The sequence below is a fragment of the Amphibalanus amphitrite genome, unplaced genomic scaffold, assembly GCF_019059575.1.
Source record: "Amphibalanus amphitrite isolate SeventyFive unplaced genomic scaffold, NRLGWU_Aamphi_draft 001651F_arrow, whole genome shotgun sequence".
Classification (NCBI taxonomy): domain Eukaryota; kingdom Metazoa; phylum Arthropoda; class Thecostraca; order Balanomorpha; family Balanidae; genus Amphibalanus; species Amphibalanus amphitrite.
The window spans coordinates 63,280-81,461 of record NW_024883144.1 but is presented as its reverse complement, the minus strand read 5'-3'; the positions used below and the strand labels follow the sequence as shown (position 1 = coordinate 81,461).

Below are 18,182 nucleotides of genomic sequence, written 5' to 3'. Positions count from 1 at the left end.
TAGAACACTTTAAATAATATTCACACCATCTTCACTTGTTCAGTGGCTTGATAACAAATAATAATAAAGGCAAACTTAAGTTAAAAATCAGTTAAATGAGGAAAAATAATAGGCAAAACCCACACACAAAATGAAACCAATATGTTCTTAATCATCTAATAAAAAGTAAATAGTGCTGTTGACTTACAAAGTGACAATAGCATCACAAGATAAGTAAGGCATCTATCGTGAGATAGCTCAACATATTTTGAAATCATTGTTGATACAAAAAATAAATAAAAAGACATTAGTTACCTGGGAAGGAGTCACTATCTATCCCAATGCTCTGAAATAAAGAAAACAAAATCAAAAGTAAGCAATTGATTACAACAAGGCACAGCAACAACAAGGGTATAAAACAATTTGCAAAAAAAGGCAAAAAGGCAACAAAAACACTGAACAATAAAAAGCAGCAGAAGACACGTAAAATGTGAAAGAATGGATGATAAGGCATCGCACACATTAGGTAGTCAGTGCTGTAAATGATTTCAACACTTGATGAGCGATTTGACCACTCAAACTTGTGGGTAAACACTTGTTTGATTAATGTATAAATGTATCATACTCTTGTCACCCATGAGTGTGTTACAACCATTTATCCATGAGAAACTGTGCAATAACAATAAGATATTATAAACACACCATAACGGGCATAACGTAACCCATATCTTCATCAGACTCCAGTTCAACCTCCTCAACTTCTTCGCACATCATTGTGTCCCAGTCCAATAATTACGAAATGCAGGGCAAACAGCACAAGAGTAATAAACTTAAAACAACTGAGTTTGGGAGATTTTGGAGAGACACATCTTGCACACGTTTCTTATGAGACACGTATTTACGGTTACACATCAACATCAATATAATTTTTCACATAGCGTCCATAGCGTCAGTGAAGCAAGCCTGGAGATAAGCCACAACGCCACTGCGGTCAATCACAGTGTTCGACAGAATATCGGCGCGGACAGAAAGCCAGTCTAAGGTTGGTGAAATTTGCATAATACTGTCATGAATTAAGCATTTTGAGTGTTAATTTTTATAAGTATAAAATAAGGCATCAAGAAAAATTCGGCCCAAAATTCCAAATTGTAAAATACTATATTCAGAATCTGCTAGCATATTCGTAAGTTCATATGTTTGCAGCAGAGAACAGAGTAGCTGCCACGCCAGATTGTAACAAGCACGTCGTTATTGACTTGAGCTACCATATTGCTACCACCATATTGCCCAAACTGGGGACTGCATTAGCTCACAGCAATGTAACACCACCATGATGGAGACTGCACTAGCTCACAGCAAAGTAGCACGACCGTATACAAGGGACTGCAGTAGCTCACAGCAGTTGATCAGTTGCTGGTCTACGTCTTCAACCAGTAGCTATGCCCTTTATATTCGTGTAGATCAGTTGATTAAATCATTACAATTTTTTCATCAAAGCACAAATAAAAAGCCTTTATCTTACTGGCTGACCCATTTTAGAAGCTACTGACTTTGCCTTTAGTCTTTATCTGCGCCATCCTTGTCTATATAGTTACGCCATATAGGGGAAGTTGGGGCAATGCCGGAGTTGGGGCAAAGCCGAAATTCGAGATATTTCGAAAACCGTAAGACATGGATGCCACCTGTCAGTGATGCTCTGAAGCTTAAGTGACTACAATTATCGCATGTTTGTTACGAGTCGTCATTCGGAATACTTCGACTGTGAGGGCGCCAAGAGCGTTTTCAAGGTACGTTTCCCTTGTACTACATGCGCCTTTGAAGCTGCATTTCTTACTCATTATGCTACCGTTTGTCTGGCCAATTCGGTCAAGTAATCTTTAGCATGTCTTTGCATAAGTGTGCTGCCTATTTGAAATTTATACAGCACGTTGAAAAGTTATGGGCCTGCAAATGAAAGTATGGCAGGATGGGGTAATGCCGAAAACGTGCGATTACGCACGTGTTAAAAGCACGCTACGTGGACTTTACTGCTGTAGAATAGCAACGCGTATTTTTAGTCACACAAATTACACTTTCAACCGACACAACGGCCTGTTACCTATAAGGAATGATTTACCTGGCATGTTCTTATTATATCACACAATTATAACTTCCAGTGTGCACCGCGTCCTCAAGCTCTTAAAACGCGTGTCAGCTTTGATCAATTCTGGATAAAGTTTGAGATAAAATGGCAAAACATCAATGTCGGCATTCCCCGTAGATCATTTCTCCCATTTTCGGCTTTCCCCGCAGTCCGGGGCAACGCCGAAAAAGTCACTTCTTTGATATTTTTAGTTTGTGCGCTTAACGGTATGCGAATTCATGAAATGCGCCTGGTATGTTTGAAAGGCAAAAGACTGGCCTCTCGAATGACGCCAACAAGAATAGCTTATGTTGTCTACCTTGCGTGCTACGGGCGTCAGAAAAAAGTCTTCGGCGTTCCCCCAACTTCCCCTAGGTATCTAGTTATGACAAGGTTCACAACGACAAGCTCTTGGTGGTTACAACAGAATTGTCTCAAATCTCAGGGGCAATGGTCGGCGACACTCTTCATGGTCGACAGAGAAGATAACGCACTGTAACAGGCAACAGCGCAATAACTAGGAGCAAGGTTTATGCTCCGTGCAACTGCAATGTGTAGTAATGCATTTATCGATAAGACTTGATTTAATTCAGTCTGTATGACTGATATATTTATTAATTTTTCCGTTCTGTAACTAAATCGGTTGAGCATCCAACTCCCGGTAGTAGAGCCAAAAGTCAAGTTTCTGCGGCGCTCGATATGTAAGACTTTTGACGGACTGGTCCGTACTTGGCGGGAGCAGCCGCTTTTTATTCAGTTCACTGAAACGAGCCGGGTCCAGCTCAGATGGGCATAGCTTTAGCATCCGAATTTTCCCGATTCAGTCTGAAATTGCTCGATTGAACGGTGCCGGCTTGGGCCGTTGAAAAGTTTCACTTAGCATACGAGTAAAGGCTCTGGTTCTATCAGTGGGCTCATTCAAACCTTCCAGATAAATTTATGTAAAAAGAACTCATTCAATCTCTGGTCGACCACCGTAACGACCTTCCAGTGCGGTGCGCTGACATTGAACCTCTGATGACGTCACTCTGACGTCACTGCTCTCTGACCCGGAGTCGGCTGGCGGTACTGTAGCGGTAATTTATGCCCGCCTTACCCAGCCGGCAGCGCACGGCGGGCCCACAAAAAGCCGGCCTTGGGAACTATCAGTCTGCGGACCGCACCGACCACGCCTCACTGGCAGGTGGCGTTAAAAACCAGACAGCCGAGCGGAGCACTGCTTCTCGCAGCTTCCAGCAGGGAGACGAGAACGGTCGGTGCATGGGGATGCATGATTACTACAAAAGGAGGATGAGGAGAAAAGACGAAGAGCGAAAATTAGAAGGAATAAAAAAGGAATCGAGTGTAAATTCTTGTTTCGTTATGAGCCCATTAGATATATTCAGCAGTCCTCATTTGTCGGTGGCATCTCTCTCTCTCTCTCTCTCTCTCTCTCTCTCTCTCTCTCTCTCTCTCTCTCTCTCTCTCTCTCTCTCTCTCTCTCTCTCTCTCTCTCTCTCTCTCTCTCTCTCTCTCTCTCTCTCCCCTCTCTCCCTTCCTCGTCACTCACCTGACCATCGTCCATGCCATGTATCGAGTTTGGGAGGATGACAGCGTCCTGGGTCTCCCCTAACACGTGACCGGCTCTCATCAGCACGGTCTCAGGCCGGCTCGAGAACCGTACTGAGTCGTGCATGTGTAGGTTGGACGCCTGTGGGTGCACAGAGGGTCAGAGGTCAGGTCACGACAATCAAACGACATATGATGTGGGCAGTCTGTTAGTCGTCATAAACATCAGATCATTTGGGAGTACCCGAATCAGGCGTCTGGACGGAGTCATTGCAGTTGTTGTAATGCATCCCAGACAACGGGTTACACACATGAACGCTGATAAGCCCAACCCCAACTGTCTCTAGGCTTCCTCAACGCACCCTTGCTCTTTGGGGCTCTAGGCCACATCCCCCACAGCGACCATTTTGTTCAGTGAACTCTACTTGTGAAGCCAGCCACACAGCCGAGAGCTCAGCGGCCCGGAGACTGTGCTGGGACCTCATACAGTATGCAGAACACGTTTCGGCTTCGAGACGCCGATCGACCGGGAATGCGTGGGGACCGACCAGATGCTTATCCTGCTGCCAGCGCGCCGGGGCGGCGAGGCGCCACTGGGGCTGTTTGTGACGTCACTGAGGGGTGTTTGTGACGTCACTTGTGGTGATATTGCATTACTAGGAATGCGAAAATGAGAGATCGCAACTATTTTTCATAAGCCAAGTGCAAAACCACAAGCATATGGAAAAAGTCGCTGGCTAGTTTGGCACCATTCCCTTATCTTCATGCAACCTGCCTCATTCCTCTCGGCTCTCCGCCCTGGTATTTCTTGTCCCTTCTCCCTCCCCTTCCATCGCGTCTCACGCGAGTACTCACATTATTAGTCGCCGTGTCTCCGTCGGTCCGCCGCGCCACCAGACTGGCCGAGATAGGGTAGGTCTGCTGCTGCAGGCTCGTGCTCAGCTGGTAGGCTACCTCCGAGGCGGCGGCATTCACGTGATGCAGCTGGAACTGGTCGGCCACGCTGGCCGGGTTGTAGGGAGGCGGGAAGTAGGGTGGCTGGAACTCGGAGGTTGGTGTGTGACTCAGTCGGGTCGAGCCGCTGAATGTTGGAGAGCCGGAGAGTGATGTGATGGCCGCCATACCGGCCGGGTGGCCACCGGAGCGGTCCTGCGGGAAGAGAGAAGGGTGGGTGTTAGCAGGGGTTGTTGCCGAGGGTGTCACGGAGGGGTGGTGGGGTAGTAAGCTCCTGGAATGGTAGATCAGGGGTCTATCCAGCTGCTGGGTAATGCTGGAGGGGTAACAGCAAGGAACATTTAATAATACAAAACGGAGCGTTTAAAGTCCATGTATGTCAAATTCATGTAGCTTGCAGGCCGATGTTTGCCGTTGTCTACAATAAGATGCTGCATTCTTATTTGCTTAAAAAAGCGCCAAACACCGAAGTGCCCTTGATAAATGAAAGGTTCCACTTGCTTTCATCTTATTTCAACGTCGAAACCCGAGTAATATACAAATGCTACTTTCACACTTCAAGAGTCCTGTCCACCACCTCCCTCTCGCCCTCCCTCCCAGCCGTCTGGTATGGATGGATGCATGAGTGACGCGGCAATCGGTCAACCCCTCGGAGCTATAGAGTGTTTCTCCGAAGAGCTGAGCGCTGGCCGGCCTGACAGCCACGGCCGCACAAATATTCACGCTTCACTGGCTGCAGTGCCATGGTCCAGCCACGCTGGGTGATCCGATCACAGGACTCTGACTGCACGGTCCGTGGTGCTGGCTATTGATATCTAACCAGGCAGAGATCGATGGAGGCTCCAATCAGTCAAGGACACCGGCAAACAATACGTTTTATCTGTTAGGTTAGGTCCTCTTTTCTGGTCAAGGCTGTTGAGCAAGTGGGGGGGGGGGGGGGGGAGTGATATGGATTTGATATTAAACATGACAGACACTTGCAATTAGCATGATATTTACATGGTTCTCAGGTGTAGTTGGTCGCACTGTTTAATCATAGACAGATTTATAATGAAAGCCGCCCATGCGACTTTGCCTCACGAAGTGATCGTCATTGCTTGTAATTCGCGTGCTGTTGATGTCAACTCCAAGAAACGACATTGTTCCTTCCCGAGCTACTGACAACCGGTTAAATAGTAATGGTTTCTTGGATTTTGCCGACATTGACGTCAAGTAAGGCATGCATTTTTTGGAATGTTGATGTACCGGAGCAACTGCGTCTACATGGTATTGTCAAAAAGTTTTTCCTCAATCAACAGGAAAACATCAGAATATAGTTCAATAGATTATATGAAACGCAAAAAAACTAACAGACGGGTTTCAGCTACAAGTGAGATTTCGATTATGAGGGTTGAATGGACAAATGACGACTTTTCACATAGCACAGAGCATTATGTTTCTTTTTATATTTCGAGCTCACCTCCGCGGAGGCCGACGACATGTTGCTGTCTCTGTCCTCTTGTTCCAACATCGCTGATTTCACCTGTCACATTCCACGTGAAACCGTACCAGCCACCGCTACCCGACCTTCGTGTTCCACTTAGCTCACTCTGCACCTCTCTGTCTCACCAACCAACACACCGCTCACTCGGCACCCTCTCACTGTCCTGTCCGCGTCCGGTCAGCCCCACCTCAGTCCTCCAACTCTCTCCACCGCCAGACCCCGCTCCCCTATCCTCCTCTCCGCTCCTCAGAGGACCGCTGCTGCTGGTCAGCACGTGGTGAATACCTGGACGTCCTCTCGCGCTCTGCCCTGGCCGGCGCGGCGGAGGCTGGCTGGCTCGCTCTCGTCTGCGATCGCCGACGCTCGGGGCGCCCGGATAATGATGGGGCCGAGCGGAACGGAGCGGAGCCGTCTGACCTATTACACCGCGCGCGGCCGGCCGACAGGCCCGCGGCGGCCCGCGGCGGCCCGCGGCGAATTGGCCAGCCCGCCGAGCCGGCATCGTTACACGAGATTGATTGCTAATGACGCTGTTTTAGAAAAGGAAACATAGTTTGTTCGGAGAATGGTTTTATAGATAATTGTTGTGCACAATGTATTCTCTTTGAATTTTGGAACGATTCATGCTTTAATGATGCAAAGTAAAATCCGATAAACGTAGAATCAATTCACCGCGGAAATACTGGAATACAGCATTTCCTGGAGTTTATAATTGTTTTATGAATGTAGCTCCGTATGTGTAAAACTAACGTTTTCATCGGTAGATTTTAAGTCCACTGCAGTGAATAGGTGGATTTATTTTTTGTTTTGTTTTTTTGTTATGTTATGTTATGTAGAACAAGTGACTTTTTACCAAAGTTCTTATATCCAAATTGATTTTGATTCGACATTTGTTCGGCTTATAAACCTTGTGCTATGCGGAACAATAAAATTTATGCATTAAATTCATGGTCAAGGGTAACGGACTTTTAACAGTAAAATTGTCTCATAGCTTACATATATCTATAAAAGCAGCTAGTCCGTGTTCTTTTCTTCTTGATTTTTATTTTAAACCGTTTAACTATTTGATAAGTGTTTGCCTGAAGAGTGGCATTTAAACTAAATGCATCAGCATTTGAAAGTGATGTCATTTTTAGAACGCATTTCGAACAATGAACATCTGGTGTGCTGGCAAGTTTCAAAATGTTGTTATTTTTAGGGCAGCAGTAAATTACACTCAGCAATTTATCACAGATGGAAAACATTTCCCGAACGTCTGATGTGTTGTGAAATCCGAACGGTCGAATGCAAATAGTCGGTCGGCTCCTTTGTAGGGGCCGATCGCATTAAATTACTGCTCAATTTATTAGCGTGCGATCTCGGATCGTCTGGCCTCTATGATGTATGTCCGGACTGTCCGAGGCGTGGCTTTGGCTCCGCTCTCTGTGAGAGTCGGCTCTTGGTAGCTCTTTACAGCCACTATCACCCTGACAACCGACCATAGAATAGAAAGCCGGCCGCGTCCTCCACGCGATGCTCCTCTGACGAGGTACGCGGCGCTTCTGACCCGATCGCAGATCGGCATTGTGCTCTGATTGCGGAGCGTGGGAGGACCATTAACCCTATTCCTGGCGGGCTCCGCCGGGACAAGAAACTGGCGGGGGGGCCGATTCGGCCCCCCTGAGATCTCGAGAACGAAGCAAGATAGCGACAAGCGGTAAACGGCATCGGATACGCATGGACAAGGTCTACAATTTTTACTAAGGTCATTTTCAGGTCAGGTCAAAGATGACGTCACAGGGGTCGAAAAAGTCAAAATGGTGGCGCTAGATATGGAGAGAGTTTTTCTCGAATTACTGTATGCCTGGCCTATTCAAATACATTAGCCAGAGGGGTGTGGTAATAACTGGTGTAAGCAAATTGACCACGGTCAAAAATGCATTACCAGAATGCACTTAAGCGAACATTTTGGGATGGTCTCGTTCCTAAGTCGGCTAAGAGCTTCGGTCCAGAAAATAAATTTATCGTTGGCATACAGTAAAATACATACCAAACTCGGCCGGTGATAAATTTTCAAGACCTCAGTCCTTACTGATTTTTGAACTCGGCCTTCGGCCTCGTTCAAAAATCCAGTAAGGACCTCGGTCTTGAAAATTTATTTACACCGGCCTCGTTCAGTATTATATATTACTTTCGAATTAGTCAAGATAGGAACAAACTAAGGGCATCATCGTGATCCTCTCGTCAATCCGCATCGAATGATATATATGTTGACCTCGAAAGGTCAAGGTCAAAGGTTGACCTCAGGTCACGTGACCTCGAGGTCATCATGTATATCATTCGATGCGTCTTGACGAGCTGAACACAATGAGACCATCCACGCGTCTGTATCTTGTTCCTGTACGGAGTTATTGGCCAAAAACCTTTGGTGACCTTTGATGACGTCACATGACCTCACAGCTGCCCAACAGCAAAACAGACCTCAAGGTAGTGAAGATTGATCGTATATGAAGTCATGTATGGTATATAGGGCCATTCCGACCCGTTTTAGTGGTAAAAACAGGGAGTTGATTTTTCCCCCATTGACTTATAATGGGGAGGTCGCGAAACTGACCTGACCTTAGGTCACCGATATCAAAATTCCGAGATATACAAATTGCACATACTGGTATCCTAACTAAAGCCTGAAGAGAAGAAATTGATCGGTCAAAAACTCTAGCTCTGGCGTGATTGCAAACTTTTCTGAGGCAGGGTCACCAAACCGCCTCTGGTGACCTGACCTGAGGTCAGATCAACTCAAAATTTTCAGACATGTTGCGTAGAAGCCTTTTAGGAAAAGTCAGAAAATTTGAGCTTCCTAGCTCAACGCGTTTGGGAGAAATAACCAAAAAACCTCAGGGGGGGCTCCTGAGGCCCCCCCCCCGCCAGGAATAGGGTTTAGTGGTGTTGGCGCAAGATGCCGCCAGCGGGCGAGAGCACACAGCGGCGCACTGCTGCTCCGTGCGCCGCGGACCCTGCCGAACGGCAGATGTGTGTGCACGGGTGGCGGCCGGTTAGACAAACATTAGAGGGTCCGCCGAGTCGCCGAGTCATCGCTGCACTGTGCACACTCTGCACTGACGCACCGACTGTGCACGGACGGTCCGTCCCGGGCGGTGGGCGTCGAACCTGCCACCAGTGATTAGCCAGCGGAAATGCATTACAGGCGTGTCGCAATGCTGATTTAGCGGCGCCACTCGTGCACGACATGCTGATAATTATTTTCCGCGTCAGCATCATGCAGTGTGAGCTGAATGGATGAACAGGAAACAAATGGAGAACGGCACTCTGGCTTCTTTGGTGTGGGAAGAAGGCAGGTGATCTGTGACGAATCTGTTTTGTGGTTGAAAGAACAGTCGCTGGCTTTGAAGAAGTACTCCCTTGCGCGGGGCTTGTTTTTCTAAGACGCTATTAAGATATGGAAGGTGCTTGCCAGTCAAGTAATACTTATCTCGATAGCTTTCGATACAAAGTGCAGACATATGCATTGTGCAACTTGGACAGAAGCATTTGCCACGTCACGTAGATATAAATTAAATAGTTGCAAAATGAAGTCATCAGGTTACCGTGAGATCCCCGGTCATACTGTAGAAAATCCCGGAACCAGTTTCAACTGAAATCTTTTGGGACCTTTACTTTCTTTCTAAACCATGACTTCTCCACTTCTTTTTGTTATTAAGCTAAAAGAAATTAGTTTATCCCCGATTGTCAATGACAAAGTTAGCTCAGACGCCCAGTTTGTCAAGGAATAACATGTACTAGTCTTAGCAGCAGATAAGCCAGTCCGTATTCAGAATGAGGCAAACTTCATAACAGCTGAGCTAGATAGTTGTATTTATTAATTAATAATTAAAGCAATGAATATATCGCTTTCTACCGAGACAGTAATGAGTTCAATACGGTCATTAGTAACTGGTTAAGACGGGAAATGATGCTCTTAATATATCCAGAGCTTATCTAACTCATGATATAAAATAAAATACATAAGGGCATGTGTCTCTGCAAAATGCAGCTAGCATCTCCAGCGGTCTATTAACGTTAATCTCTGAGACAGTCCGGAGTTATATAGTTTGATAGTGTTCAGCGCTGACAGTCTGAATTACTATGGATGTGTTGGACGTCACTTTGCTGTGATGTGTTTGCTGTCACCCCTGAGATAGGTACCTACTTACCAAATGCTTGACTATGGTATCAAATTTCAGCGATAGGGGATAATACCTGGCTTCACTTGGCAAGAAGGGTAGGAAGAGGAACAACATAGTACTGAAAAATATTGAAATATATTGAGACATCTACAATTCCCAAGGCTACAAGCTCGACACTGCACGTGCCCGTCACGTCATGAACACCGTGTGCAAAGTTCAACCCCCTCGACCGTACCGTTTGTGACCCGCTGAGGCTTGCCATGTATTTTCTTTTCAAAGTTCATTGAACCCGGCTGCCGACGCCTTGAAGCAAGCTTGAGAGCCGAGCAAAATTTGGAGGAAATGCGCCTTTTCCAGCGCGTGTCACGTGTAACCCATCCACCCCAAGACGCGAAACTCGACATTGCACTTGCCCGTGACGTCATCAAAACACCCTGCGATTTTCAACCTCCTCGAGCTCACCGTTTAACCTGTGCACGACGTCAAAGCACACCACTGCACGGTGCAAACACACAGACAGACAGAAAGACAGAATTTCATTTTACGAATAGTACCTATAGTAGAAACATATAATGCATATACATGTTGGACAAACTTATTCTGCTTTTCTAAATGCGTCGACATGTGTGCGTACTAACATTCACACAATAAACAAAATAAACGTGCATCCGTCTCCGAGAAGAATCGTCCAGATGTGAGCCGCAAATTATCTAAAGGGACTAGATATCGTTTTAAAGGCCGATAAGCGATCTCATAAAAGCGATCGATGGAAATCTAAACCTATACTTCCTACCAAATGTAACTTCCTGTAAACGTTTCTTATTTCTCTCAAAATTAGCTTATTTTTAGTAAACAGGCCTCGATATTTCAGGAAATGATAAACCTAATCACGGTTCACAGGAACTTGCGTCCTGTATCTAACTACTGTTTTTATGGTATAAACAATGGGAACTATTTTTAATTATATTCATTTAGAATGGCTACACGTGTTTCGACAAAAACGTCTTTTTCAAGCCTTAATATCCAACTGACAATAATTAAAACATTGGCCTAAATACACATCATGCAAGAGAATAAAGTGACATAACAGATAGTAATTCGTTTGAAAAAAAAAACATGTCGCATTCTATGTAACTATGTCGCACTCCTGTTCGCCAGATCCCTTACAAGTAGCTCAGCCGTGTACCTACTGATTTTACCAACATTGTCATTCAAAGTTGTAGAGCGTGGAAATGAATGCTGCCTATAATGCCTGTCTAGTGTCTATGTTTCTTTTGCAACCCTGAACACAGAATTGAACTTCCGTTCTAGTCTGGAAGGTGAACAGCCTCGTCGACATGCTGTACAAATGCATGAGACAATCTAGGGCTTCTCAAAAAGTTAGACGGATTTCTTTTGCGAATAGATGACCCCTAACAACATTTAAGCAAAATCAAAGCGCGTGGATAAACGAAGAATTTTTAGTAGATTTATATGATGCCATGGTTGTTGAGCTTAAAACATGAAGGCGGTAAAAGCAAAACTCTTGATATTATGCTTTCGCAGGTTAAGTCGGTCGGTTCGACACAACAGAAGATCCGCAAACACTTTAGGTCAAAGAGAGCACCATCTTAAAACAAAATTCCCCGGTTCCGAATACGCGTGTCCAAAAATCCTAGCGTACCGTTTTCTTCGTCTTCGCAGGTAAATTGTATCTTTGGGTGAACGTTATTGATGTCCAGTGCCCTAGATATAGCTTGAAACGCCCCTTCGTAAGGCACGACATGTTTCTTTGAACGAATTTACTATCTGTTATGTCACATTATTCAATTTTATGATGTGCAATTAGGCCAATGTTTTAATTATTGGTAATTGGATATTAAGGCTAGAAAAACATATTTTGTCGAAACACATGTAGCCATTCTTAAAAAATATCATAAAAAAATAGTTCCCATTGTTTATCCCATAACAATACTACTTGTCATCAGATCTTATTAACTACTGTTGTTAAATATCCACGCAATGTACTTGGAGACCTTCGTGTAGATGGTGGGGTATTTGGGGTTGCCGCAGCCCAGTCCTGTGGATACGACTCCGATCACCTGGTAGCGGCGCTCTATCCCAGTGGTTCTGTACACCAGAGGCACTCCCGAGTGGCCCTGACACGCGTCCTTGGGCGTTCCGTCGGCACTGCTGGCGCACAGTTTGGTGCCCTGAAATCCGCCGGGGAAGTCGCGATCGAACGTTAACAGTTGCTCATACGCCTGCTCGCAGCGACTGACGTTTACCACGCGCAGTCGCGCCTCCTGCAGTACGTCCGAGGCCTGGCCGTTGAACTCGGTGCGCCCCCAGCCGGCCAGGTCGGCCGTCTTGCCCGTGTGGCTGGCGTCGACGGCCGGCAGGCAGACCGGCTGGATCCTGCGGCTGAACGTCACCGGCCGACTGAGCTGCAGCAGCGCGATGTCGTTCTGCTTACCCACGTAGCCCGGGTGGATCGTGATGCGCGCCACGGAGACATCCACGTGCCGTCCGTCGTTGGTTCTGGAGAGGTCGTGCTCCCCCAGCCGGACGGTCAGGTCAGAGGGCTGCCGGCCGACCGCGCAGTGGGCCGCCGTCAGCACGGTGCGAGCCGAGATGAGCGTGCCGCCGCAGTTCCAGCGGCGCTGTCCGTCGAGTCGCTCTTCGAGCAGCGCGACCCACGGCCAGCGGCCCAGCTCTTGCTGCACGTTCTGACCACCGACAACGGTAGAGACGTTAAGTCCTGGATCTGCCGTCTTTGGGGAAAGCAGTGAAGTGCTGCGGCGAAGACGAGTAGTAAGTGAAGGGGAAAATATTCCGCTGGGCTGGGCCACGCCGCAATCTCTCACCAGTTGACGCCCCAGCTGATGATCTCCATCGAAGATAATCTGACCACAGGCGACGGACAGCAGAGCTGTCGCCAGCGTGGAACGGGCGGACGCCATGCCGAGCAGCTACTGACCAACTCCGCGGCCGAGAACCGACTGGCTGACACCATCAGCCAGTCTTTGTTTTATTCTTTACCGACAGCCTGCAGCCTGGAAAGTCCATCGAACACGAACAAATGTCCACGAAGCTTTGTGTACCGGTAATCTTTTCCAGGAACCTCACCTCAGGAGCGTTTGCGGCTCTGATCTTTATCGAATAGAGGAAGATGGGGGAACACCGCCCTTTGGAGAACACCGCCCACCCCGATATCGGAAATATAAAAAGTCTAGGGCGACAGCTGACAGTCTTTAAGCAGCATGACGACAACAGAAGTGCAGGTATGGGCACTGGGCAGTGCACCGCATTGGTTTAGGCGATTTGCTAGGAATTCCTAATCTTACGTTTCGTGAATACGTTTTATACTTTTTCTAGCATAACAAGCAGAAGAAAACTGAAAACTGATGACTCATCCAAGCATTACGTGCTCCAGCTCGAGCAAAATTTTTTTGTCGTGCTGCCATATTAAAGGATTTTTTTTTTAAGAAAAAATGCAGACACTTGGGTAAGACCGCCCACTTGGAAAATTTGATATTTAATAGCACATTGTGAAACCTGATCCAGGAGTGGCGTATTTCAAATAAAGAAAGAACGTTGTTGCTATGTTTTCTTTTTAGAGAAAAATGAAAAATTTCGAGAAAATGAAATTTTGGGACTTTAAGCCGTCTAGTTATAATAATGAGTACTATATTGTATCAGGGATATTGTATCATTGTATCAGAGAGGTCAAGGTCACCTGAAGGTTAGGTCAGGTCATTGACTTTTGATGATCTCGGTTCACTTTTTCGAATTTTACATGTTTCCAGGTTAAGGTTTTTGAGCTGAATTCGAATTTAGCAACCATTTGAACATTTACAAAGTTATAGTTTTTGGTGCCTTCGTAACATGTTACGAAGCTGTCAGAGGCGGATGACACGTACTACGAATATCCGGCAGGACCCCTGCTGGTTGAACTGACCTGACCTGACCCGACCTGGCGTAAATGCATAAAGGCATCATCTGCAATCAAAACTAACATGATATTCGTGATCAGCAACCCGAAAACCCATAACAGCCACACTTAACGACGTTCTATCAACCAGGTCCCGATTTTCCCGACTTTTGGGTCATTGACCTGACCTGGAAGGTCAACCGATTACCTAGGACCTTAAAATTGAGTATCATCGGCTTCCTCTCGTCACGGGCAGCACGCTTGTTTTTTTTTTTCTGCGAAGCTTTTAGCTCGATCAGGGGCCAAACGCGAGTGGGGGATGGGCGGGGGGTTTCGTACCCATCTCCCTTGTGCCGTCGAAGGACGCAAAATGACCTGTGCCGGCAAGGGTTAACCCCCAGAGACTCGAAACACGACACTGCACGTGCCCGTGACGTCAACACCATGTGCAAATTTCAGTCCCTCGGCCGCACCGTTTGACCTGTGCACCACGTCTAAGCACCCCTCTACACGGTGCAAACAGTCAGAAGGACACACAGACAGAGTTTCATTACTTAAATAGTATAGTAGACAAGCAGCTGCCCCACTTGCTTCGTGACGTGGTCATAAAATGCGGCAGCAGCCAATTAGCTTTTCGAGTGGTGTTGGATTTATATTGATATGTCGTCTGGAAGCAGAGATTTAGACGGAAATGTGCAGAGGAAACTTTCTTAGGGTTTCGTTGAGTGTAATTTAGGTGATACGGGGTCAAGTCGGGTCAAGAGCTAAGGGTGTCATCACCGGTCACATTGGGTTAGGTCAGGTCACCTTCGGTCAGGGCAGATCATATATGCCACCTCCCGTCACATTGAACCAGCCTGGTCTACACTTTTCCTACTTCTACCCCTACGTCTTCCCCTACCACTACCCCTACCCCAACCACATCAGATGATGCGGGAGCAAGTTCAAGGTCAAGTGGGAACGACAAAAACAACCACAGTCAAACGGAAACGCAAAAGAAAGAAGCGCAACTCGTGCTTGATTGATCAACTTCTAGCTGAAAGTGAATCGAGCAGCACAGTGATCGAATAGCTGGCTAGTATGCCATGCTATGGGAAGGAATTCATCCACTTCTCCGCAATTGTCTATCACTTATCGATTTCCCACCCCACCAGCTACAAGCCGATTCTCCGAAAGGTCGTGTGGGTGATGATGGTCGGTGGTTTCCCCGTTGTATGATACCCAGCTGAGTGATCCGGGGGGTTGCCGCGAGGGGGAGGGGAAGACCAGAGTCCGGCAACTGGCAAAACCACAGCGGCTGACTCACGTGCGGGGAATGTGACGTGATATCGCCAGCAAGCACCAGTCAGTTCAGCGTCAAAGTGCAGAGCTAACGTGTAACTTATACAGCGAAGTTCTGATAGGCAGACATCGTAGGCCAGCCTAGAAAATCAGCTCTTGAAACATCAATATCATGTCAAATCAAATAAATATGCGCTGACCTTAGATGATTCAGCCACCATTGAATTGATATACCATAATGTACTGCGCAACTTTTCAAGTTGATTTTACTCTGCACTTCCCCGGGACATCTCACATCGTCCTCACCACCTCTGTCGAGACTCGTAGATCGACTCCCTCCCCTTCCTCCCTTCTCAATCCCCGGTTACCTCCATCGAATCCTCATCGGCGTCGTTCTCCTCTTCGTTTAGCTCATCATCGACATCGGCAGGCACCTCGTCGTTCTCCATGTCGGCACCGGCGGCGGCGGCCGCCAGGTCCGCCGCCGTGGCCACCTGCACCTGCGTCACGCGGCCGTCGATGATCGCGTACGCCACCTCGTTGGTGTGCCGCAGCCGGACCGGCATCTGGATCTGCTCGCCGTCGGTGCCGTCGCGGCTGCGCGCCGTCTCCGACGAGTCGTCACTGTGTGCCGGCGGACTCCGCGCCGCCATGACTCCCTGCCCGACGCCGCACGCTCGCTCCCGGCAATCGCACGCCACTGGCGCGGCCGACGGCGCCGGCGGCGGCGGCGGCGGAGCACAGGTGCGCCGGCGCCGCCGCCTGCTCAAAATGGCCGCCTGCCCTCAGGTGCGACCTTGGGCACACGGGCCGCCGGCTGCCTAGCCACAAGGCCGGTCGGCCGCGGACAAAGCCTGAGGTGTTGCCCGTGACCTTAGCCGCGGGCTGTTGGTCTCGGCCGGTCAGACGCCATGAATTTGATCGAGATTTGTGGGCAGTTGCTGCTCAGTGTTCATGTCCCCTCTGATGGAAGCTCAGTGGGCAGACAGAGTATAAGGCGGAGACGGGCCCGATCAGCCCCACCGGACCTGTCGCTGTGCCCTGTGGGATGTTCGATCGCCCCGACCCTTCGGCCAGGCGCTATCTGCCCCGCGCATCTGGCCTGGCTGGGGACGAACTGACGCGGTATGACGGCGGCTCGGTCAGTTCTGGCTGGGGACGGGCGCCGATCGACTCAGACGCTGTTCAGGCAGGGAGCGGGGAGGCGAAAGATGCCAGTAATCTTGTGATTTTTACAAAAATTCCTTTCTTAGTAAGTCAGGTGACCTCTTTGAAAGTGAGTTCACCTGTTAGTAGTTCAAAGTATAATAAGGAATCTTTCTTTTTGCGGTCACTGATAAATTACGTCCTGTGCACGACCCTGTCTGTACCTGTAGCCGCGGAATCTCCTCCCCTCCCGCTGGAGGAATGATGGGAACACATTAGGAAATTAGCCCGGTTTTTATTTTCGCGCTTGAAACAGTAAGCAAGACATGTAGCCTTAATGAACTTAGTATTTTGTTTGGCTATAGTCCAAATGTATATGTCCACAGCTAACCAACTACATAAAACGAGTGTAAGCCACACTGAGCTACGCAACTGTAGAAAACAAGAGATGACGGTGCAAAATATGACTACCAGAGGTGCTGTGTGTGTGTGTGTTTCTGACCAGCTTCGCTGAAGCAGGACTCACATATGGCCAGAGGAATGGAAGGGTGAAAAGGAAGTTTCCATTCAGTCGGCAACACCCCTGACCCGGTTGGATATTGGCGTCAACTACGAGCGTATGGGGTAGGGTCCTGCTGGGCACTCGACTACCTACCTATAAAGAGAGAGAGAGAAAGAGAGAGAGAGAGAGAGAGAGAGAGAGAGAGAGAGAGAGAGAGAGAGAGAGAGAGAGAGAGAGAGAGAGAGAGAGAGAGAGAGAGAGAGAGAGAGAATGAGAGAGAGAGAGAGAGAGAGAGAGAGAGAGAGAGAGAGAGAGAGAGAGAGAGAGAGAGAGAGAGAGAGAGAGAGAGAGAGTCAGCTTGCTCTCCAGTAGCGATTTCACATCCTGTTCCGACGCTTCCCTGGCTGTTCTAATCGACACGCCCTCTCAATCAACGGCTGTGTCGATCACACGCATTTCCCACACAGCAGCGTTCCATGTGGGAAACCATGGATGATTTACTCGCCATCGTTTTGGGCAGAGATGTTATGAAATACGTAAAAAAGCCTAATTGACAATCGTGGGTCTGAAAAGTTTGCCAGCGCAGCCTGATATACAACATATAGGTACCTACGTGTTTTGATAATAATTCAGCTAGCCCTGACTTCATCGAATATTCGAGCACACGCATTCTATATGCTTGTGTTTATAGTTGCCGCCCGTGCACAAGCCTTAGCTTATACGTGAATATCAATAGTCAATGCCTGCGCTTAGAAAAAAAAATGGTTTACTGCTCCCATACTGCACCATAGGGGAAAGTGGGGTAAGACGGTCAGGGTAGGTAAGACGGGCACCCCTTCTGCAGACCAAACCAATAGCGCTACGAGCGAGAAAAATTAGGACCAGAATTGTCTTTCCCACTACACACCACCATTGAAGTTTGGTGATTTTGTGTTCAGTCGATAATCTTTTATTTTGATTTCTTTAAAACACTAATTTCATTGAAAACATCCATAATGTATTGTGCAAGTTTTTGTGTGCAGCACTATACAGCTAAAAACTCGCAATCACTTGTGGTACACTCATATGCCACCAGTGTTCATTTACCGCGG

The 18,182-nt window shown here is 47.6% G+C and overlaps 2 protein-coding genes across 6 annotated transcripts in view; both read right to left on the bottom strand.

The window, feature by feature from the left end:
• LOC122374389 (transcription factor AP-2-alpha-like) overlaps positions 1 to 18,182 on the bottom strand; it is a 37,097-nt gene that overhangs the window by 9,873 nt on the left and 9,042 nt on the right. The window contains exons 1-4 of one of the 5 annotated variants that reach the window (XM_043353108.1): positions 15,812 to 16,480; positions 4,505 to 4,798; positions 3,651 to 3,791; positions 295 to 325 (exon numbers count right to left, since the gene is read on the bottom strand). In XM_043353108.1, the coding sequence (XP_043209043.1) occupies positions 295 to 325; positions 3,651 to 3,791; positions 4,505 to 4,798; positions 15,812 to 16,096 (751 nt within the window). In that variant the 5' untranslated portion in view covers positions 16,097 to 16,480. Of the gene's footprint in view, positions 1 to 294; positions 326 to 3,650; positions 3,792 to 4,504; positions 4,799 to 6,062; positions 6,392 to 15,811; positions 16,481 to 18,182 lie in introns of those variants that run through there. The other 4 variants (XM_043353109.1, XM_043353112.1, XM_043353110.1 and 1 more) reach the window with 4 other exon arrangements.
• Positions 11,764 to 13,219, bottom strand: LOC122374391 (venom protease-like). The gene has a single exon (XM_043353113.1). The coding sequence runs from the start codon at positions 13,189 to 13,191 to the stop codon at positions 12,223 to 12,225; it is 969 nt and encodes a 322-aa protein (XP_043209048.1). The 5' UTR covers positions 13,192 to 13,219; the 3' UTR covers positions 11,764 to 12,222.

Coding starts and splice junctions, on each gene's coding strand:
- LOC122374391 (XM_043353113.1), bottom strand. CDS start 13,191: ATGGCGTCCGCCCGTTCCACGCTGGCGACAGCTCTGCTGTCCGTCGCC.